Source organism: Aulostomus chinensis, chromosome 11, assembly GCF_037954235.1.
Source record: "Aulostomus chinensis isolate RoL2024-O1b breed Wild chromosome 11, RoL_Achi_v1.0, whole genome shotgun sequence".
Taxonomy (NCBI): Eukaryota; Metazoa; Chordata; class Actinopteri; order Syngnathiformes; family Aulostomidae; genus Aulostomus; species Aulostomus chinensis.
The window spans coordinates 2,206,807-2,231,196 of NC_141330.1; the positions used below are offsets into that span (position 1 = coordinate 2,206,807).

The 24,390-nt window shown below is 46.1% G+C and overlaps 1 protein-coding gene across 5 annotated transcripts; it reads left to right on the top strand.

Moving 5' to 3' along the window:
• On the top strand, positions 1-23,556 carry tmod4 (tropomodulin 4 (muscle)). 5 transcript variants are annotated; one of them, XM_086217676.1, is made up of 10 exons: positions 1-120; positions 15,629-15,799; positions 16,313-16,469; positions 17,119-17,238; positions 21,054-21,146; positions 21,486-21,616; positions 21,877-21,984; positions 22,215-22,358; positions 22,941-23,085; positions 23,181-23,556. In XM_086217676.1, exons 2-10 carry the CDS (start codon positions 15,698-15,700, stop codon positions 23,201-23,203), a joined length of 1,023 nt encoding a protein of 340 aa, XP_086073802.1. In that variant the 5' UTR covers positions 1-120; positions 15,629-15,697; the 3' UTR covers positions 23,204-23,556. The 5 variants fall into 5 exon arrangements, with proteins under 5 accessions (XP_086073802.1, XP_086073800.1, XP_086073801.1 ...); XM_086217674.1 differs by lacking the exon at positions 1-120 and adding an exon at positions 453-642; XM_086217675.1 differs by lacking the exon at positions 1-120 and adding an exon at positions 976-1,089.
• The last annotated feature ends 834 nt before the right edge of the window (positions 23,557-24,390 follow it).

A 24,390-nucleotide genomic window follows, 5' to 3' on the forward strand; every position in this document is an offset into this window, starting at 1 on the left:
AGCTACTTGAGACTGACGATGAACAAAAACTACACAAAACGTCTCATCGCATCATCCAGTATCATCCAAGTCTTCATCCTGTCAGATAGTACCAGTGTCTTCCAAAATGTCATGGATCAGGTATTACTCCTTATTGTCATTTGAAATTAGCATCTTACTTTACAATGTTACAGTGTAATGAATATGTGACTGCTGTGTTACCGTCGCCAAAATAACCCCAGAGAAAGACAAGGCGTTAACAAAGGAATTGTCTGACAGGAAACGCTTCTATTCCACTCTCCACCTGTGGTAACATTTAAGGGATTAGTGAAGTTCTTCGACTTATGAAACTTTACTAAAATAGTAGCCAAACTACATGACGCAGGACTCATAGTAGTCAAGGCTACTTCCTGTGACGACTGTGATTGGTCGGCAGCGTCACGTGGTACATTATGGCGGCGTCAATGACGAACGGAGCGGTGAACCGTCTTCACGCACTAAAACTCCCAAAAAGAGTTGGACACCAGTATGGATGTGTTGTTGGGAGGCTGTTTGGGAGTGAGCGGGGTCCCAGGCTGGATTATGGAACTTCTGAGAGGGAGATTTTCAGTCCGCACCGGTCTGAAAAAGAGGGCCGCGGTCAACTTCCGGCAGCTTTTGGCGGTCAGTAAATCTGCTACTCTGTTGCAACATAAAGGTCTAAAAAGAGGGTTGTTGAATTTAATTGTTTCTTTCTATGGACGACAACACGCTAGCCAATGTAAGAGTCGTGAATTGAGAAGCGGCGGCTGCTAGCAAGTTGCTAAAGGAGAATATCAATGTCAGTGACAACAGAAGACGCGCTAAGCTAACGGTGCTAATGTTGAAGTCATGCTTCGTTGGCAAGCAAGCGTTAGCTTTGCACTTTTGTTGTGTTCATTTCTGTTAATCGTGTTGTAACAATTCTGCTGTCTTTTTTTTGGGGGGGGGGGTTGTTAGCTATGTTTAGTTGAGGGATCCCACCTCCATGCTAACTTCCGGTTTAAGTTCAAGTTTACCTCATCCATGCAAAAGAATAGAAGACGTCTTAGCTGGCCTGAGGAACAGAAACGCGCTGGTCTCTCTCACACAGTCAGTATATCTAACAATATAAAACAAACCTGTATGTCAGGGGATGTGTTTTTCTTTGGTGTGTTTGCATTTCATTGTGGAGGAAAACCCTGTTGTGTTTGGTTACTATGGGGACAGGTGACGACTAGATTTAATGACAATACCTTATGCAGGTTTGAATGCAGATTCTTGATGTAACTTTGACCTCCTTTATTGAAGGAAAAACTTCATAAAACGTGTCAGTGCGTTGATTAGTGAAGTCTCATTTTGTGGCCTCCTGTTTGGCACTTTGGAGAAAGAGAGCGAGATTTAGGGTGGCAACTGGTCACTGACGCGGTAGCCCCGCCCCACCACACACCCATGCTGCGTTATTGTCTGTTTTATCATCATAGGAGTTGTTGCAACATTTAGGGATTTTCTTTTTCCTGAATTTTTCTCTCTCCATCGGTCTCTTCTCAAGTGATACTCCACGAATGGGCATCGACCTCTGCGGGCTCATATTCTTCTTTACAATCTTGACTTCTTGTTGCTAGTAGTGGAGTTGCCCCCTGCTGGCCATTAGAAGGAATGCATGTTTTAAAGCAAGCCCACAGCGTGTCTAGCTAACATATTCAACTTTGTTGCACTGGTCGATGATTTTTCACACCAAACAGGAAGTGTTGTAGTTTTTTTTTATCTGCAGCTAAAATCTAAATGTTTGTGTAGCAAAGAGTATGTGGATTATACTGGACGCTACGCCTGAGAGGTTTTAAACAGACATTCGTGGACAGTTTTGTTGTGGTTAGTCGTCAGTCTCCGTTAGCTTCAAGCTAAACACACGTGGCTTGTTCTGTCTGCCTTCCGGAGTCTCAAAGAAGTGACGCAGGGGGGAAAAATGTCTCTGTGAGCTCAAGATTTGTGACGGGATGAAGAAGACTTCATTGTTCACACGGAGAAGGAATGTTAAGTATTTTTATACAGTCCTCCATCAGCAACCACTGCTGAAACTACCATGTTGTATTGTGCCCTCTAAGACTGGTTTGCTCTCTTTGTTAAAGTCCCACTAATCCTGTTATACAACAGACGTTTGGCCTTCCCAGAATGCTGCTGGGCATGCTGCAGCCCCACCTCGTGTCCTTGTGTTATCATCAGCTAATCTCATAATCAACTGTTAACCTTTGCCACGTTTAATTTCACTTGATTGGTTTATAACTTCATATCCTCAATGAGCGCCACTCCTCTCCCTACAAAGTATTCCTGCTGCATTTGTATACTTATATGGGGAATGATTCAACAGAAGAGAACACTATGACTTCTTGTTTAGTCAGGGCCAACACCTTGTCAGACACACCAAAGAGCATTCACCGCTGCAGACGGACAGGTTTGGGCCAGCTCCGAGGCACAATTAGTCCTCGTACAGTCTGACAGTGGAATGTTCCTCATGTGGTTTGTTTGATATTCACTCGTGTGTGTTTGGTGCCAAACGCAATGAAAAGCTGTGCGCCGGTAGCATCACAAACATGGAGTGAAGTCAGGGAGGGATGGGCTTGTGGTGATGTCAACACGGGCTAATGTACTCCTGGTGTGATCATGTACCACACACACATACACACGCACACAATGGGGAAGCAGGAGAAAAGGGTAGATTTTTCACGAGACAAAGGGCTTTTTGTATGGTGGGTTTGAAATGTCATTAGAATATTTGGGCACCCCCCTCTAGTGGTGGAAACACATGAAAGGGAAAAAATCAACCAAACCTTTTAATTTCTCAAGAATTTTATTTGTGTATTTCCCAATTCAGTGAAAGAGGAAGCAGGTACAGCTCAGTTTGACTATCGGCCTCCAGAGGAAATAATTGGGGTGCGTTTGAGTCACAAAGGTTTCTTATATAATCTTCATGTATGAAAACGAGGAGCCGAGAGAAGAATGAGGAGTCTTTGTTGTAGATGGTTTTGTCCCCAGTGACACTTGTGTTTGCATAAGAGGGGAGAGCCTTGCAGACTTCCTGTTATACTGGGATGACTCTTACGTATACATAGTATAAGTAATATAAGCCAAAGCAACAATCTAAATATGCCTTTTTCTCTGGCTAGTTTGCATGTTGGTGCGACAGGTGATGGCCTCATACTTGAAGATACACCTGCTGGGGAACAAGAAGGTGTAAATGTCACTGGCTGGGACACCAGAATGGAACACAGCCCTTATTGTTATTAGATGTAACACTGGCGCTTTTCCTTCTTTGTATGAAAACAGAGTGAGGAGACTTAAACGAGTAAATATGATCAAGTTTAGCAGTTGAAAATGCAGGTGACAGGTGACTCGGATGCTCCGAACTTCTCCTCTGTGACTTGTTCTTGCATGTTTTCTTCCAGAGAGTTTGTTTTGGTGTGATAGCGTCATAAGACCTAAGTCCACCTCCCCTTATAGTTGCTATGCTGCTATGTGTTTTTTCCGTTACAGTTGTTTCTCTGTACTGTGTTTTTTTTTTTTTTTTGGTGAGGTCATTGTTGCTAAGATGTTCTACCAAAGGTTTAGGAACCCCCAGCTTCTGTTCCTTATTGATCCAGTTGGTCGTCTTCTTTTGTGCTTCCATTCCATAAGTCAGACCTGCAGCTTGAGGTCTTCACGCTCAGCTGATAGAAGCTGCTTTTCTTAAGATTGTGTCAAACCTTTTCCTGTCAGGGTTTCTGGTGTAAGAAACAACTGTTACTGACACCTTCGTCTGAGGCAGTGACACCAGAAAGTAATGTCTGTCTCTGCTCCGAAGTCTTTAACCTGATTTAGTCTCCTTCGCCACAGTATTTGGTTAGCGAGTCATTCAACACCCACGCACAAACTGCAGTTTCAGTAAAGATTCTGCTTGTTCCTAAGAAACTTGAGATTATGCATCGTCTGTGGAAGTGAGTGTTAACCAGAGAAAACCTAACTAATTCAGGGGATTTTATTTTGGGTTGAACTGAAAATGAAAGAAGGAAGCGGACCTAGAGGGGCGACCATATGTTTCATCTTTGCTGGTGATTAAATCACTGCTATCAAACAAAGACGGTTTTATTGACTTTACTGGCACTAACATCCAACAGTGTCGATTACATCACAATATTTTACATTTCAAAACACTTCAACCTGGAACGTAGAGATGGTGACCACCTGCAAGCCAACAGGATTTGGTTTTAGATTGTTAAATTGTAGACAAGTTTGAGAAACGTACATCGTTCTAAAAATGATGCACGTAAAGGTCCCCTGTTGTAACTGAACGGCTATGAAACCCTGGCAACACCAGTGTAAATATTTTACTTGTCATGCATATCATTTGGTGACGTGAAATCTCACATCCGCAAAGGTTACACCGTCAACCAGCTCCTAACAACACCGAGGGGAAATTTCCAGTTTAAAAGGTCACACCTACACAAAACATCATTTATTCTCCGGTGCTCACTGAGGAAATGTCGGGTGTTGAGAGATTTTTGAGGCGGTTGCCCAGAAGTTCACGCGTCTTTAATCTGATTAAATTTTAATTTATGTTCGTGTGGGGGAGTGCTGTGGTTATCACGGCGATAACTCCACTCTGAAGTGGGACTTCAGATGCTTGCTCACAGGTGTCTGAAACCTCACTGCAGCTGGGTAGCTGGGTCCAGTCCGTCTGCCTCATTGGTTTTGCTCCTATTACTGGTTTCTAGTCTTCCTATCTAAAGGCAGCCATGTTTTCTTGTATGTTTTGCCAGTAAGGGGTGTGTCCTGGTGGGAAATAAAGAGTGACAGTAGATTGGGGTGTAAGGATTCGTCTTAACAACGATTGGATTTGTGATGACGATACGATTCAAGGATGATGTCGGTTCATTTAGAACGATACGATCTGAAACGGTCCAGGGACTTGAAATCAATCAATCAATTCACAGGCTTGGTTGAGGTGTGAACACAGCAAGACCGATTCCCAACAAACCATAGAGCACTGCAGGGTTGATGAGTTTTTGCAGGCTAACCCAGAAGTTAGCATCTCCATGGGTTCCATTGACTGAAGGCCAACTGGATTAGTACAGTGGATTTTGAATTATTAAAAAAAAAAAAAATCTGCTCAGAGTTCTTGATGCAAGATGAGTTTCACTGAAAAACACTTTTTTATGATTTTAGAAGCAGAAGTGCAAAATGCAAGGCGGCGCAGATCTAATGTTAGGCTACGAACAAGTGTGACTGCAGCTCCCTTCTCCCTTCTTCTGACAGTGAACTCTATAGTTTTATATCCTCACTTAACCTGCTGTAAAGTGGGTCATAGCTTTTGGTGTATTTATCACGTTGATCCCCGGATGCATCTACACTTGTTGTGGTTTCCCTCCCTCCTTCTGTCATTTGAAACCAATGTCGTTGTCTTTTTGTGATTTGAGTGAAAGAACCCCTGAGGAAAACACCTACCATTTGCTTACAAAGCCTGCAGGTGCAATAGCTCACGTTCTGAATTACAAAAGGAATCAGCAGAATTGCAGAAAGCAAAAACACCGTCTTCATACAACAAAGAGTGTGAGAACTCCCGAGGCATTTAGTTGGCATTTAGTTCACATTCATATCAGCTTGGCCAGGGTGTTGCCACAGGTAGGATGTGTTTGGAAGCACGCACCTGTGTTTATTGTTGTACAGTACAGACTGATGTGTGCAACCAGTCTGGTTGCGTTTCTGTCACCACAGAATGCAAAGTATCACAAAGACGATTGCCATGAAGGCGAGTTCAGTCATGGACAGATGCAAAACTGGTCCTCAGCCAAAGCTCTCTGCATCTGGGGCGGCTGAGGGTACAGACGACCACCGTGCACAGGTTGACCCTTAAAGCAGCTCGTATGACCTTTCAGTTAACGCAGTTACCCCTCTGGCCAGAGGTGGCACCGTTTACCAGAATGAAGACCATGATCCACCTGGAACAGACTGGCTCAGGCACAGGCGTTTGTTGTGAGTGAGGCAGGTAGAGCTATTTAGTTTCAAGTTGCCTAGCAACAATGTCTGACCGAAACAATAGAAGTCGTTCCTTTTTTAAATGTGAACACCACCGCTGGCTGCAGCTAGGCAGCGTCCACTCCCCATCATCGACCCCGCGGTATCTGAATATCCCGCCAAAACCACTTTCTCCACTCAAATTGAGTCTCCACATGAGTGGAGAATGAACTTTGGCTTTCAGTATTCTGAAGGTCGCAAGGTCAAGATGTCAAAGGTTTGGTGCATAATCACAAAGACAAACGTGAGGACAACCTTGGTGTAAAGTATACAGCTTTTACATTGTTATCCTTGTTTCTGTGGCTCCAAGCACAAAATTCTACAATTTCATTTAGCAGACGCTTTTGTCCAAAGCGACGTACAACACAAGCAAGAATTTAGACCTAATTAAGGAAAAGTCCATAGGAAGCGCAAAAGTGCTTCAGTTGAGAACAGAGAAATGATGGATACTCACCAGTTGAGACAAATTAACTAATGAACAAAACATTTAAACTGAAATTTTTGCTGCTCAACACAAAATGTATGACCTGGGCAAGGCGTGACGGAAAGCCTCCTGCCCTAAAACCAAATTACAGGTTAGAAACAGGGCGAACAGATGTGTGCCCGAGAACATTTCATGAACGAGGGCCAATGTCTTTGGGACGGGGTGACAAATAAATGGTGTGCTGTACTGTAGAAGCTTGTAGCTCAGAGATTTGGCCAGAGTGGTCTTGTATTTTTAGTCTATATACTTGTAATACTGCAGTTTTCTTCTCAGGCTCCACGTGCCTCAATAAGGCTGATTTCTTCCTTGATTCAGGAAATCCTGCTGCCTCACAAGCGGTAACATAAAAACGGATGACAATATTACTTTCTCCAGGAACGAGACACTCGACCCCTAACTGGTCCCGATGCGCTGGCTGGCACCACAGCCTCTGCCATCGCTGTCCCACTGTGAATGGGAAAGGCGGTATACAAATGAAGCATTTAAATAGTCAAATTGATGTGGGGGAGTAAAATCAGTAAAGAGTATCTTTGCCTGTTTTTCCTGTCTTGTAATGAGAGGTTATCCGAATTTCTCCCAAGGCGACGTCAGCTGTAGTTGCTACATAAACAGACGTCTGTCAGTATCATCCCGATAACAAGATGAGACAAATAGGATCCGAGGAAGCAGACGCTGGAAATCTGGATGTGAACAAAATACTCCTCAACCACCAGGCGAGATGATTGGTTTCTTCATCACTCGTTCTTGCTCTGGGCATGTCTTGTTTTTCCTCATGCAGGTTCTTTGGCTCATTTTCAGCCTGAACACTGGAAGGCATTGTACAGTCCAAACACAGAGTTGCCTGTTTGAGGGTAATGATTTCATAAGAGCTCCCACAGCCGCTGTATTTACATGAATGATGTATGGATGGTGCGTATATGCTGCCCCCTGCTGGTGACAGTGGAGCGCAATAGTCTGGTTCAAAGCCAGTCAGAGGGAGAAAGGAGTGACCTGGATCATTACAAATCACACAAACCAAATCATAGGAGCTTTTCAAAGCTTTTTTTTTCTTTTAGAATTTGCGACATAGTAATAATGTGAGACGGGCATTCACTGTCTCGGGTTGCAAGTGTTTAATAGGGCAAGGAAGAGGAAGTGGTGAAGAACGAGTGAAAGAAGAACTGAGGGGAATAGATTCAAAAAACAACAGAAAGAGGATTAGAAACTAGACTACAGGGCAAAAAGAAGCTGCGGGGAGCAATCGGATCTGAATGGATCAAGGAAGCGTTGCTGAAAAGTCTCATGGGTTATTGGAGAATATCTGAGGAACCATTCAATCAAAAACATCCTGCTAAAGGACACGTTACGTCACTTAGAAACCCATTTGTAGGGACATGGCACCTGAAATGACCCCCAGGACTCTTTTTTTTAATGATTTCTTTTTGTAAATTATAAATCATCCAAGGCAGCATCTCAGTTTAGTGTCAGGTGAGATGTGGCAGTGACGTGGGCCAGAGGTTCCTGAAGTGGAGGTCAGGACCTCGTACAGGTAAGTGGCGGGGTTCACCCCGGACGGGTCGCCAATCCGTGGCAATCAGGAGCAATCAGGGGCTCAGTATCTTGCTCAAGGATACTTGGACATGGTCACTTGGGGAAGTGAGGATAGAACCAGCAACCCTTTGGTTGCGAGACGACCACGCTACCTCTGAGCCATGCTGCCCCAATATAAGATAATTATTTAGTTATTCGATCCCATTGATTCTCATCTGTGTAACTAAGCCAGCTTCCTATTACTTCAGTCACCAACTACATGAAAACATTCTGTTCTGAGTCCTTTCATAGTTTCTGAGTTTGGAAAACTGTAAAGCTCCCCCTCAAAACTGCGGTGTCCCTGAACCTCACCACATCCCTCCGTTTGGGCTGTTTTACACCGGCTAACTAACCGATTCACTGAGCCTCCCCTGAAAGTGTCGAGAGGCCCACCTCTTACTCTCAAAACCTCTGAACTAAAGCCAAGCCGTAGTATTTGCTTAAAATACCCCCCTAAAAAGAGAAGTACCTGCGCTTTATTAAGCCTATGAATAAAAGAGGGGAAGTCCCTGTGGAGGAGAGGACATTCTAAAGGTGACGAATGTCCCAAACCTTTACGACACATGTTCTTCCTACATCCTCTTTTGAAAGTCCTGTGATTAGCAGAGTGTTCCACTTTGGTGGTTCTGTGGTCGCTGTGCAACATCGCAGCAACGTTTGAGACGTGAAGGAAATGTTTGTGTTCCCTAAAAGTTTTTTTTTTTTTTTTTTTTTTTTAAGTCAGCGGGGGATATTCAGATCAAACCGGCAACCTTCAGTCACTAGATGGCCACTCAGACATCTTTTAATGCTTGTTTCAAGGAAGCGTCATGGTGCGGCTCAGACCACTAGATGTCAGCCCCTCTCTGCACGTCTGCCTTCACTCAGTTTCAGTTGAGTTACTGACCAGCATTTGAGCTCATGCCCCAATTCTTTCCCTCGTCCTCCCTCTAAACGACCCTCCACCAGCCCCCCTCCCGTCTCTCACAGCCAAAATAATAAAACGCTGACATCTCAAAGTGCCGTCAGTATGCCTGTCTCAGCATAGCAGCTCTGAAGCCTGGCACAGGGAGAGAGAGAGGGGCAGAGAGAGAGGGAGGAGGGGTGAAAGAAAAAAGAATCAACTTTCTCTGGTTTCTAACTGCTGAGGGGCTTCACTACTGTGCTTCTGTTACGGTAGGTGTGATGCTGCTTACTTTCGTCGCTGTGGGCGTTTTGGGGGGATCTGGCTGTTACGGGGGGTTTAAACCTCCATCCTGGGTCGGCTGTTTTAGGGGCTGGAGGTTCTTGTGTGAATGGGAGATTCTGGGTTTGCGGAACACTGCAGGAGGAATGGGTGAATTTGTTGAACTTAAATGTGTTTTAGTTCAGCCCTGTCTGGATTTGAAGGTGAAACTGGTGTGGAGGCAGCAGCTCCTGAGGGGCTTTCAGCTGCAACACTGTCACTCAGATGAAGCTATCAGTGTGCTATGTGGAGGGGTTAAGCCGGCCGTGAGCTGTACATCGCCATCCAATTAAATCGTCACGGGGGATTTGGGGATGTTGTCTCAGGGGGCTGGTGAACCTCACAAAAAAGACGTGTGTTCTACAGTGCTACCAGTATGCTGCACTTCATTTAAACTAAAAATAAGACAACATGCTGTCCGCTCACTTTATATGTGCCTATCAAAGGTAAACTTGCTTTAATTGTTGTGCTGGAAACGCCTCGCCGAATGTTTGTGTCTTCATGAAGTCTCGTACAGTATAAACTGGGGACACAGATGCAATTCTCTGTATAAACAAGTTATCGTGGTTGAGCATCATGTCAAATTCAAGGCTTTTTTTTGTCATGTTAACTGAAATAAGGTCTGGTTATCATGGACTTCAGTTGTGTCTGTGAACATTTTGTTCTTTGGCATAAAATAAATGAGTAAAGATGACGCTTTTAAAGCTTATGAGCTTACAAGTTAGTTCACGTCACTCGTAGCACATCAGCTTTGTAATTCTGATTGAATTCGGTTTTCAAAAATCCTAAACATTTCAATTTCTGAAGATTATTTTGCAAAACACTTGTTTTTAATACCCCAGATCTTACTGTCAGCAATGATCCAACATCCAAGCCAATCTGCTGTAAAATTCCCGCTGGCTTTTGGATTAAGGACCCCGTGACGCTCACGTCTAGATTGGCCAACAAAAATACCTCATAACCGCACACTCTTTAGACTTATTGGAGCAAACGGATCGGATTCTGATAGTGTCAGTTTGAAGGCGTTATGTGACGTTCAGAACCACATCCACGGTCTTTATTTTAGCTGAAAGAGTAAAGACAGAGGAGCCGATGACATGTTTTTATATGAATATAGTGTTGAGTTATGTCCCGTATTCAGCATGAGAACTATTATTGCCCTAACTGCTCAAGGCAGATGGCCGCCCCCCTTGAGCTTAGGTGTGCTCAGCAGTTTCTGCCTGTTCTAAGGAAATCTTCCCTCGCCGCTGTCGCCAAATGCCTCATCATGGCGCTCACTCTGATCGAACGCACTGCACTTTGGGGTCAAGTGGACCTGCACGAGTGCCCGGATGTGTGTTGTGAAAGCTTCTTGTGATGTAACCTGGTTGTGTACTCAATTTACACCTAAAGTGAATTTTCTGAATGTAGAATTACTGAAAAAAAAAAAATGTCTGTGTTTTCTCGCATTTAATCTCAAGTATACTTTCAGACACCAACAAGTTCCCTTGTGTACTTAACAATGAAGGTTGTATAACAACTTAAGCTAGCTGTGTTCTCAGCTACCACTTTTATATCTTAAGATATTTTCAAACAATTAAAGTGGGCCAAATTACTTGCAAAATGTACTGAATACTTCCAGGCTAGTACAATGCGCCATAAAGTGTACTTGGGAAATATACTTGAAATGTTCCTAGGGAATTGAACTTGAAGTGTTCTTTTGTTTTGTTTGGGAACCCAGGAAGGTGGGTTAAGTTTGCCCTTTGCCTGTGCTTCCCTTCCACTTCAGACCCATTAGTGCCTGACATCTGTGTATCCGTCACGGGATAAAGCTGTCTTTTGGTGGTCTGATGATTTTACTGCAGTTGTAGCTCATGTATCATGAGTACAGTTGTTTCTGTGCATCTTAAAGCAGCATTTCTCTGTGTTTACTCTTGTGCATATTTGCATGTGTAAAATGGCCCCGGCTCTTGTTGGGAAATCGTTTGGTGCGAGAACCTTGTAGCTGATACGGTGCTGGAGGAGCAACCCAAACCGGGGTGGATTCACACGGCTGGGAGTAGCTGACTTGAGAAGCTAAAATTAAGCTGGGGGCGGCTGATGTGGAATGTTACACTTGGGCGGTAAGACATGGAGAAGGCAACCTGTGGATGGTGACAAATCTTCCGAGCTGTCGGTGGCAGAGTGGGGGCTTGGCCTGGTCTCCACCCCTGCGTCTCCACCCCCACCATCGCAGGAAAAATACCCAGTTACTACCCGGTGATAAAATGAAGAAAGAGCAGCGACACTGAGAGAAATGACTTCAATGTCTATTTTCTGCCCCATTAAGGTTTGCACAGAGAGGGACTATAAGTCACCTTCTAACATTTATAAGCTTTGCTGAAATCTGAGCCTTTGTAATCGTCTTTGACTCATTAAACTCTCTGCTGCTTGACTCAATGCAGTACTTTTACAGTGGCATTACTGAATCACCTTCCAATTAATTTTTATTGGATGAGAACGGTTTCAAGTCTGTTACTGCCTGCATCAAAAATGAGTCCATTTCTGTGACCAAACGACAAAAAAATGGTCAGCACATCTTCCAGTGACTCATGGACTGACACCATGAACCAGACGGATGCATGAGATAAGAACACTCACCCAGGATGGAGGGCTGATCATAGAACGCCGCGTGGATGACATGGAAGTCAGCATCACCGTGGGTTTCCTCACCTAAAGACATAAGGGGTTTGCTCTGTGCCAAACAAATACTTATGAGTCTTTGTTCAGAACACCACTTTTATGCAGACTGAAAGTTAGCAGCACAGAGCTAACGTTAGGCTCGGAGGGAATAACAACACCACAACTGAGCTTCATGCTCTTCTTCTGTGGTGGTGATGGTGCAGCCCAGTCACGCCTCACCATGTTGACCCTGGGGTTCGTCCCACTTCTGAGATGCTCTAATTGTTGCTGTGTTCATGCATTTTTGCAATTGGCAATTTTGTTTTTTTCTCAAAATATTTAAATGTCATCTCCCATTCTTCAAGAAGTCTGTGTTGCACTGTGTACCCAAAGCTGCGGGTGCAGGAAACGGTCAAGAATTTGACTGGAAAAAAGAAGCATTTGGCACCAGTGGGCGGCAGCAGGTTGACAGCCACCGCGCGGCTTCCCTCCCAGTTTGTTTTGCTTTGTACCGAATCCCCCACTGGGACAACTGGTAACAGATGCACATTGACAAACGTCCAGCTTGTTTCCAGTGTGGTCGAAGGCTTCCTGGAACGTGACAATTTAAATGTCAAAACAAGTGAAAACACGCTCTGGCTGTTAACCATCATCAGCCAAAGTCCTTGCACTTAAGATGCATTTACGATTTCATAACTTGAAACAATAACAACAACAACAACAATGGAAAAATACTGCCCTTATTTGAGTTTTTATAATGCTAGAACATGAAATATATGACAGGACCCCAAATCCTGGTGAGCAAAGGTAAACCCTGTGCCCGCCCAGCGACGTCCTGCTGCCTCCTTCCCCTCATCCTTCCAGTCCCATGCGTCTTCCTCGACACTCAGCTGTGTGATCCAGTGTTCGTGTCAGTGGCTTTACACATTAGAGCCCCGCAGCACTGATAAGAAACTCCTGCTGGAAAGTCTTTGTAGACAAACAAACCCAGTTGGAGTTTGCAGTATTTGTCAGAATTTATTTTTGTCAGATTATTAAATTTTACTAAATGTAAGACAGAATCAAGTTGCGCCTCATTAAGCAAAGTGGTTTGATTACAGACGATCGTCCTCAAGATGCTACTTATGATTCAAGACGTTTAGAATTTAGCTTGGTTGTAATGTTCATGAAAAGTGATGCTTGCTCGACTTCATTCTAACGTGGATTCAATTTGTATCCCACAATGGGTGAGAATTCTGAGGAGTTTGTTAAAGGAGAGAAAGTCGGTTTCCTCATTTAACCCTGAGAAAAACGCTGCTCCTCGGAGAGTTGTGAGAGCAGCCGTGTTGTGTGTATGTGCATGTTAGGCAGTCGAATGAAGTGAGTGTGTCTGTGTGTCTGTCTTGTCTAATAAAGTGTAATCTGATAAGCGACTCAAGCCAAACAGGCGTTACCTTGACAGGAACAAGGTTGTGGTCACAAACTCTTGAGGTCACTGGAGCGAAGCCGTGTCACGTCCTCAGAATAGAAGAGTCCAGTCTTAGCATGTCTGAAAACATCGGCCTCATTTATGAGTTGTTCCGAGTCACTAATTTGTTCTTACACACTGCAGCACGATTCTGGCCCTCAGTTTAGAGAACGTCTGAGAATTTCTTGCTCCTTGTTCCTGGCAGTCGCCCAGATTTGTAGGCTTAATGTGCCATTTATTTACAGAATGACCCACCTGCCTCATTGCACAATCGATATCTTTATCAAAACTTGCCGTTTCCAGCGTGTAGGCTGCTTCCAGGTTGCTGCCTCTGATGTTGTTTCACCTGGGGCTTTCAAAATAGGAGCCAATAGTGTGGAGAGGAGGAGGCGGGGGATGCTGACTGAAGTCATGGTCAAATAGAACGCCACAGGGATGACATGTCGGCGTAGGCTACCAGAAAGATGGCCTGCTTTAGACTGCAAGTGTGAAGGGGATAATTGTGACTTGGTATCTCTGAACTCTGACCCCTCTCTCTCTCTCTCTCTCTCTCACTCTCACTCTGGCACACACACACAGACACACAGTAAAACTGATCCAGTCGAAGGCAGGCGTAGCATCTCCGTGAGTGCCCTCGACTAAAAGCCAGAGGGATTTTCACAGTGGATTTGTTATTACTGCAGGAAAATTAGCTCTGTGACAACAACAAAAGGTTATGAGACTTTCAAGTTCATTTCAACAAGATGATTTTAAAAATAAAACTTTTCCCAAGCGTAAATGCAATCACTGGAAATAAAACGCCAACGCCTCTGCGGCTAAGCTTCACGCCGCTTCTCAGTTTGGCATGAGAACGCCTGCGGCGAGCGTTTGATTCTTGTTCAGACACTTGTTAGCAGCCACATTGGTCGAGAAACACTAACAGCTTCCCTGAATTAACCTGCATATTTTTTATCATAGAACAAAACCATGAATACATCTCCAACTCCTGTTAATCTCAGAGTTCATTTCATTAACAAGAACACCTGACTGAAGCGAGGGAACAGAGGTTCATCAATGCTAACTTGCTTTTGGGCTCCTTCCGGCGTGCGCACTGACCAGCTCCTGCTGACATCACAAACTAGACGGGCTTTGCTGGTGTACGAGCGGAGCTGCTGAGCTGTGGTGGATTTTCTTCTCAGGTGCTGGGGAGAATTTAGGCCTGAAAATGAAAACATTGGAGCTCAAACCTGATATCGGCATTACTCGTTCTCTGAGCCCTGTATGATGTCACGGTGATACGTCCGAGATTGAGGGTTCGACTGTGTTGTCTCAGCTCCTCTGTTCAGTGTTTGTCAGGAGTTTGTGGGGCTTTTCGTTGCAAGGTGCAGACACGTGTGGGGTGGGTCCACGGTGAACGAGTGTCCGTCACTGATAAATAAGGCTTTGCACTTTGAACCCATCTCCTCTCTCCATTCTGCTATTCTTAGTTGCAGTGTGGTGAGCAAAGGGTTTAGAGTTACAGTACAAATCTCTCTCGCTCTCTCTCCCTCTCTCTCACTCTGAGGTTCTTCACTTCTCTGCCTCTTCGCTGTTCCATGTGCAGGGCATCCCAGGGTGCTTGGGAGTTTTAGTGAGGGTGTAGGTAAGCATGTGACCTGGAGGCTCCTGCAGCAAATTGCATGCATATTTATCATTTGATCCTCACCACATTATTGAAACGTGTGCGGGGGGGTGATGTGCTCGGTGAATATCGTGAAGCAGTTTGGTGAGGATGCTGGCCAACCAAAGCGAGGCCAAGGACCCCCAGTTGCTCCTGTGGACCCGGAGGAAAAATGTCAGCCGAGCCAGTTTATGGTTGCACCCAAAGCTAAAAAAAACTTAAATCGTGCAAGGTTTCAGTTCGTGCATCAGCTGTTGATATCGTCGTGTGTCATCAAGCTGTTGACTGTTGGTATTATGTGATATTGATTGAAATACAGTGTGACTCTCTGGAGGATAGCGTCAGATGCACTCAACGTTCCTGTGTAATCCTGTGTTGCTGTTGTTTTTCCTTCATCCAAAAACGACATGTTGCATCTAAGATGTCTCAGCCTCCAGTGGAAAATTCTAATTCAGAAAAAGGCTCAATTTGAAATCCAACAGGAACCTGATGTTACGTGACCCCACAAACTCGTAGTACTGTATTGTACATGTGTGTAATCCTACAAAGATGCAGTATTAAACAATATAATGTGCTCCAAACAAACAAATGAGTCCCTTCTCTTTTCCCTGTCACCCACAGTGTTCTCCCACCCAGGGGTGTGCAGCGGTGTGTATGAGTGAGTGTGTGTGTATGTGAGCATCAGGAGCCATGTCGGACCCCAGGGACATTGATGAGGACGCCATCCTCAGGGGCCTCAGCGCCGAGGAGCTGGATCAGCTGGAGTATGAGCTGCAGGAGATGGACCCCGAGGTAAGAGGAGCGTTGCATTTAGCTTCACCTGCCATTACTATGAGACCAGCTGCAGGTGAAGCACCTCCCACGTGTAAACACTCACCACCAGTCGCTCCTCGTGTCCTGCAAGGGCAGCAGCATGCAGGTACGCGCCGTGCTGCCTCTTCCCAGCCTCGACTTTACCCAGGCTTCATGTTCCTGCGGGCAAAACATTCCGACAGTCGTCCTCTGAATTGAACACACCTGAAAAGAAGAACCAGAATGACACAGCACCTCTGGAGAAGTTTAGTACGAACAGCAGCGATGACGCACGTCTCGACTGAAGCCGCACATATTTCTGCTCTTCAAGTCATTTTTGCCATTTTGTCTGCAAACCCCCGTGTTTTAAAGATCGGTGAAGATGTGGAAATCCTCTCTTGTGCGCCCGCGTTGACTCTCCTCTTGACCTGGTCTCTGCATTCATTATTCTGTCCCCCTGCTCTCCATCCTTACTGTCATATCAACATAACTTCTGACCTCCTGTTCTCCCAGAATGCCATGCTGCCAGCTGGCTTTCGACAGCGTGACCAGACGAAGAAGACCCCGACGGGGCCGTTTGACCGTGACGCTCTGATGCAGCACCTGGAGAAGCAGGCGCTGGAGCACCCGGACAGGGAGGACCTGGTCCCCTTCACGGGGGAGAAGAAAGGTGGGGGGGCATGTCACTTTTTACTCGGCAGTAAACACCATGTCCATCTAAACCACACGCAGCCATTATTTCACACTAATGGCAAGAGAAGACGAGCGGTGTTTGTGACCTAAATCAGAATCAGATAATTGCTGCCAACTCTTAAGTACGTTTACACACAACAGATCCTCTAAAGCAGTGCGAGGTTCCCCCTCCTCCTCCTTTTTTTGGATTCACAGCCACTATTGTGAAGACAGAACAAAGAGCGCAATCCAGCTGCAGTGGAAAACTCAGGTTACTAGAGCTGCTCCACAAATCCGTGATAATCCCTGACTTACTCGTGTTTTGGGTAACATGATCCGGCAGCGCTTCCACTAAAACAAAGACAAATTTATGGTTTGAGACTTTCAGCTCGCTGAAACCTCTTTAACATCCCTGATTTTTTTCATCAGCACCATCAGAAGATGTGCAGGCACACTCAACACAGCAGAATTATCTCATTAGAAAAGGTTGATGGAAGTTACAACATTTGCAAAAATTCCAACAAATCTGCAACAGACTCTCACCCGTACGACTCCAGCATCTCTGTCAGACACACTTCCGTCTCCAGCCGCTCTTATTTCTGATGGTTCCTCTTTCTTTTCTGTCTCTTCCATCTGTCCATCTCCAGGAAAGACCTTTGTTCCCAAGGCAGCACCAGAGATCCCCATACATGAGCAGGTGATCCTGGAGCCGGAGCTGGAAGAGGCTCTGAAAAACGCCACTGATGCTGAGATGTGTGACATTGCAGGTTAGATTCCTTTACGCTCCGAGACCTGCAACAGAAGCAGCAGCTTTGGAGGGTCTCCATAAAAGCTGGAGGTTCATGTCATAATTCTGGGGAACTCAATGAAAATCTTTCAGTAGCATTCACAGACCACGACCCGAGCAAACGATCAGGAGAGCTGCAGCGATGCGCCTGTGACTGAGACGAACACGAAATAAAGTGACATTGAACAACACGAGGAGTTAAAACCAAAAATTATTTCCAGAAGCGGGCTGCACGGTGGTGCAGTGGTCAGCGCTGTGGCCTCACAGCAAGAAGGTTCCGGGTTCGAGTCCCGGCTCGGGCACGGGATCTTTCTGTGTGAGTCTCCATGTTCTCCCTGTTCCTGCGTGGGTTCTCTCTGGTACTCCAGCTTCCTCCACAGTCCAAAGACATCAATTTGGGAACGAGGCTGATTGATTCTCTAAATTGACCGTAGGTGTGACTGTGAGTGTGAATGGTTGTTCGTCTCTGTATGTTGGCCCTGCGATGGACTGGTGACCTGTCCAGGGTGAACCCCGCCTCTCGCCCGTAGAAGCTGGGATAGGCTCCACCCTCCCCCGCAACCCTTACTAGTAAGGAATAAGCGGAAGATGACGATGGATGGATTTCCAGAAGCTGAAATGTTCCTCTGACAACCATTTCACCTGATGGAAGTACAGCTTTGACATGTCCAGACTAACCCCACATGTCGGATCCAAAGATCCACAGAACCAAAATACTTTACAGGTGATTGGCTGAACGTCTGTCCATCACAGAACAACTTCAACCAGTCAGATCAATGAAATGCTGCAGAGAGAAGCTCTCAGTGGCGCTGACACGAGAGCGGCGTCTTGCTAACCTCCACAGGAGCCACCACTGTTCTTCTGAGCCCATTGATGCTTCTAGCTGTCGTCGCACATAAACCACACCCATAGTTGATCCCTTGAGCCCTGGCAGAAGAGACTCTCCTGTCTCGTGATCATATGGGGTAGAAAAAGGACCCCCACGGTTCTGCCCTGCTCATGGCCTACAACAGATTTCAGGATCCAGAATCTACACTTCAATCAAAATCTGACTGTAAGTTTTGGAGATTTCTCGCCACTAGGAGGGCACTCTGCCAAAGCTAGTATTACATGGTGCGGCCCCGCCCCCCAGATATTGTTTATTTACCCCCCAGCATTATTTTGTGATGACACAAGTGCCTTCAAGGAGGGGGGGTGGGTGGACTTGTGTCACTTCCATAGCAGTCATCGATGACGCTCAGGCAGTTCAAGCTGGGATGAAGACAAGTGAGACAACAAGATTTGATTCTCCTCATGATGTCATGTGTTTGTGCTGTTTCCCAGCAGCAGCTTGTTAACCCATGATGACACACGCAGCATTATGACCTCAGCGTCTTCATCACAGCGCCTCTGACCCACATAGCTCTGTAATCCAGACCTGCTTCTCTCTCTCCTGTTCGCTTCATGTTGTTTTCCTGAGACAGATCGCTAGCCCCACGCTAACAGACACAGCCGGACCTGCTGTGGGGTCCGATTCCCCTGCACTCAGCAACACAGGAATAAATAAGCCTGGCCTGAGGTCAGCAAAGGAAGGGTGGAGTGGATGTGAAGAACGATAGAGTATCAGTTTAAAGCAGGCGGGTGGGAAGCCGCCGTGTTCACAGAGGCTACAGTTTGTCGTCTCTCCTGTGGCACCAAATCATTTCTCAGAAGCAGAGCAGCAAGAGTGGATTCTAACTTTCCTCAACATATTCAACACGATCATTGCCAGCATTTGTTCGTCCCCAGAAAATAGAGCCATCAGCACAAAGGTTTTTTTTCCAAGACAAAGAAAACTTCTTTGTATGAATATTTCAGTGCACAGTTGATTGATTAATCTTCTTTGTCTCAATAGCCTTCATGTCATGTGACCTAGGGCCTCCAAATCAGTACCAGATATTAATAAGACGAGTAGACTGGGAATACAGGACACATGCAGGCAGTTTGGATTGAATTTTATTAACTATTTTATATTTCATATGAATATTTAAGTGGAGCATTCCTGGTTTTATGACCAGTAAAAACCAGCCAAACCAACCAAGTCAGCAGCAGCTATCAGGACCAGACCTGAAATTTAGGACACACCCCCCCCACTTTTTATCTGCCTCCTATATTCCACATGAATGTTGTCGCTCCAAATTCATGAGTTTTTCCATTTACTACAAAATATATCTCTCCCCCCCCCCCCCCCCCCCCCCCCCCTCCAATGGCTTCCCTGTCATGTGACCTTGGGACTCTGAGGCAGCACCGAATGGGAGCTCTGGACTGGACGTCTCTTTTTATTGCATTTGATTGACTCCTCATGGTTTTCATTGACCCCAAAATGCATTATTTTGTTTTCCTCCTTGAACTTATCATATACGGTCACATGACATGGAAGCCAAGTGGAATCATGGGTGCTTTTGAGTCTCTGAGTGGCCTGTAGGCCACCGTCCTTCCCTAGCCTGCTGGACGGGTGGCCAGGCATCCGGAAAGGCTGTTTGTGCAGCTCCATCAGTCTGTCAAAGAGACGGCCGTTTTAACCCTGGATGCGGTCCAGAGGAGGATTAAATCTCAGTTAGTCCCCGTCAATCTATTGTTTAGGCTTTCAGGCAAAGGGGCTGAATAGCTCGGCCGACACCCTCCAGCAGGCCAGAGGGACAGTGGGTCAGCCCGTCGCCGTAGCAACTTAGTGGTATATTAACACGTTGCTGCATGGGGCTCTCTAGTTTTCTGCTGCCTGGTTTGAGCTGCAAAGCTTCCGTGGGTTATTCTCAGTGACAAACCGGATGACGCGGGGCTGTTAGAAGCTTGTACCGCCCACCGGAGCGGGCAGCTGTCTCACTGGCCTCCCTCTCCTCACACGCCCCTTTACATGCTCCCCCGCCCCGGGTCAGTGGGGTGGTGGGTGCCTGGAGGGGAGGGCGGGGAGCTGCCACAGCAGTTGGTGTGTGATACAGTTGGGAGCTGGCAGGTTACAACCAGAGCCAGAACCAACAGGTCTGCCTCCTCCTGGTCAGAGCCGACAGAGCAGCTGAGAGGAGGCGGCGGGAACCAGGATGAAGGGGAAAATGTTCAGTTCAGCAGACCCTGCCTGGGGGTGTAAACTGCTTATTTTCACAAGACTTGGCGCGCTAGCGGGCAGCGTGAGAGCGCGTACCTCCACCGAGGCAGCTCAGCTTTGTTACCCGCAGTGACCTCAGATCTGTTATTCTGGACTCTAGAAATCTTTCTTGAAATCTCATAAATTGAATGGACAGCATCAGTCGCTCATTGGAATCATGAAGGAAGAACAACACGGTTTCCTATTTGGCCAAATACGCCCAACAGTTCCTAGGTTAAAAGCTGTATTTCACTCAAGAAGCCCTTCTGACTGTCAAAGTTCCTCTGTGCTACATGAGCGACTTGTTTCTTCTTTCTAGCTCCAGAATGAACTCACACATTCATTGTGTGTGGTCCTCTAACTCATTATCAACAAGAATGACAGCGTCCACACAAACCTGCCCGAAAACTTTGTGTGAAAATCTGCGGTGTCATTGTTTCCCCTGAGCCGCTGGAACTGCGCAGTCACTGCCCGCCGAGCTCAGACACCAGCGTCCTTATCTTGACAAACAGACGCGCAGGAGACGAGGGAGCGCCGAACTGGCGCGCTGGGTTTTACTCTGACGTCCAAAACTTTTTGTTCATGCAGCATCTCACAGTTTTGTCCCGATGACACTGAATAGATGTCACAGCAAGCATGACGTGATCTGACTGAGCTGTCGCCGATATCTCACCTGTGTTCCTGTGTCGGTGCAGCGATCCTGGGGATGTACACGCTGATGAGCAACAAGCAGTACTACGATGCTCTGGGCACCACGGGAACAATCGCTAACACAGAGGGCATCAACAGTAAGTATGGCAAAGATATTTCATGGCAAAAGTCTGCCTGGTTTGCATAAAGTCGTCATATTATAAAGCTGATTGATAATCGGCAAACTTTCCTTTGAAATGAAGAAGTCAGGAATGAAAGTGCGGCCGCTGACGACTAATCAATCACAGCAGGTGTGTGTTGTGCTCACAGGTCACAACATGACACCGTCATAGCATCAACACACACACACACACACACACGACGATTACAGCACAGTAGAACCAGACCTAGCACAACGGTCGCAGCACAGTAGAACGAGGCTGCCGCGTCAGCGCCGTGGCCCTGCTGACTCAGCATGTGCTGCTGGGCTTTTGCAGGTGTGGTCAAAGGGGATCCATTCAAGATCTTCCCCGAGGAGCCGCCCAACCCCACCAACGTGGAGGAGACCCTGGAGAGAATCCACAACAACGACAGCAGCCTGACTGAAGTCAACCTCAACAACATCAAGGTCAGCCCCGCACGGAGACCCCACCCACATTTGAGGTGACCCCCCAGGCTAAGAGGGTGTTGGACTGGTGTTACGAGACAAGATGGACCTGAAGCAGCTGTGAAAGTGACCGACATGGAGCTGATTTTCTTTATTCACTCACACATTAAATACGCCTGATGAATCAGATACCAGAGATAATTGATTTGTTATTGATCGACCGATTGGTGAAACCCAGACGTGACGCGTGTAAAGCTGTGGTCCTTCTGCCTGGTCTGCAGGACATTCCCATCCCAACACTGAAAGAGATCTTTGAGGCCATGAAGGGAAACTCTCACGTGGAGTTCCTGAGCATCGCTGCGACTCGTAGCAACGACCCCGTGGCCTACGTGAGTACGCAGCGCCCAGACTTGACCCCGCCAGCACCGAGTTCCTGCTTCTCTGACTACTGGGCTTTTACACTTGAGCATGGCACTGGAAACACATAATAATAATAATAATAATCATCATCATCATCATTATCATCATAAGGAAATGTTGCCCAAAGCCTCATTACAGTAGAGACTTTGTGTGTGTGTGTGTGTGTGTGTGTGTGTGTGTGTGTGTGTGTGTGTTGTAGGCATGTGCTGAGATGCTGCAGGAGAACACCAGCTTGCAGAGTCTTAATATCGAGTCCAACTTCATCACTTCTGACGGAATGAAGGCGATCGTCAAAGCCATGGCTAACAACGCCACGCTGATGGAGCTCAAGATCGACAACCAGGTCTGGAACCTTAATCACAAACACACACACACGTCACTGCCGGTTGGTGGTGTGACACATGACACACACTCCTACTATTGTGAGTTACTAGTTGTAGTTGTGAGCCCAGTCTTTGTTTCCAGCGTCTCTTTGTTTTTGTCTTCACCAAACTTGGAGGAGGAGTGAAGCCTGAGACAAAGAGGAGGCGCCGACAAACGGCAGCTCTGCTTTGTCTCGGTGTTTCGGGAGGTTTGTTCTCTCTGAGGGTTTGTCGATCAACACATTTATGGAAAAACCACCTGACCAGTTTGCAGAGACTTGGATGGAGGAGTGCAGTACCAGGACTGTTATGGAGCGTGTTCATGCAGCTGGGAACGGGAATCTTCCACTTCCCCTGTAAGAGAGGTCACATTCCGACAGACTGATAACAAGTTCGCCCAAAAACGCTGTCAAACAACCTCTGCCGTTCCTCTGTTGGCCTCAGTCTGGTTCATCCTGGACGTTTGGGTTCTGCACGAAGGCCTCTATGTTCCTATGCTCTGCATGAGTTTGCATCAGGAAGACTAACAGCAGGTGTCCTCCTCCATGTTCTCACCTGTACAGAGGCAGAAGTTGGGCGACTCAGTGGAGATGGAGATTGCCACCATGTTGGAGAACAACTCCAGCATCCTCAAGTTCGGCTACCACTTCACCCAGCAGGGTCCGCGCGCCAGAGCCGCCATGGCCATCACACGAAACAACGACATGCGTAAGAAATGATTGCGCTCTTGCCGGAATATTCACGCTAATGCCCTGAAAAGAAGCGAGTAAATCCATACGGTGGGACATGTCTTCTCTCTGCAGTTCGCCAGCAGAGGTTAAGATGAGAACAAGACGGAGCACACAGAACCACTGAAGCCTGCCAGCAGCCGCCAGGCCTCTCACGCACGGCGGGCCTGCTCAGCGCGGCGCTCCAGCGCTCAGTGAATCCTCCCAAATTAACCTGGAAACTAACATGCAACCATTTCATTCTCTCATTTAGCACAGCCCGCTTTGTGTAGACTGAACCCATCATAAAGGCATGTAGAGGTCACCAGCAACATGTCAAGTGTCTTTTGTGCTTTTAGTTCTTTGCCAAATTCATCCCAAAGGAAAAAAAAAAACCCGTCATCCATGATAACAAGTTCAATGTGGTGCTACCTGTGGGGAGAAAATCTGTAAATACTTTAAATAAAATATATATTAAAGTAATTTTTGTAAATGTTTGGCAAGTTTAATGTTGTTTCTACAGTATTTTGATAATTGGACACTGATCTGTTTACACCGGGATTCTACATCTATATGTAGATATATCTATATTTCTATATCTATAGATAGATATATGTATAATTTATTATTCAAAAGAGTTCACAGTGGAACAGAAGATCGTGGTTCTTCTTTTACAAGTAATGACATCACAAGGTTCTGTGGAAGTCGAGAACAGCCCTGATCTCAAGTTTGTTTCTGTGTGACATAAAAAGAACTGAAGATAAACGAAACACGTTTTTAAGTCATCTCAAGAAAACGGCGTTTGTTTTCTCAGGATAATTTATCACCTGAACTCAGTTCCCTCAAACTATGTCAAAGTGAGAGTGCACGTTTAAAACATGCATGTATAAATCTACTGCGTACACTAAAGGTGTGGAAAATAATCGATATGAATCGATGCATAGATGTGCATGTGCGCGATGCGAGTGCATCGGCTCATTCACTGGGTGTGATGCAGTTGATGGGTGAAATCTAGATTCATCTCGATGCGTTGGTGGGTATCGGTAACATCCGATGCAAGCGCCGTTTTCTTCATGTTAAACTTCACCCCATCTGCTGTTCCCCAGGAGCTATGAATGCACCATCATTATTTCGCGTATTGTATTGAATACGGACGGAAGCCGTGAGGCACAAACAATCCACTACTAGTACAACAGCATGGACGTTCGCGCGAACAGCAGCGAGGAAGCTTCTATATTTAATGCACCCGCAACGTTTAAATCCTATGTTTGGAAACACCACGGATTCGCAAAGAAAGACGGAAAGC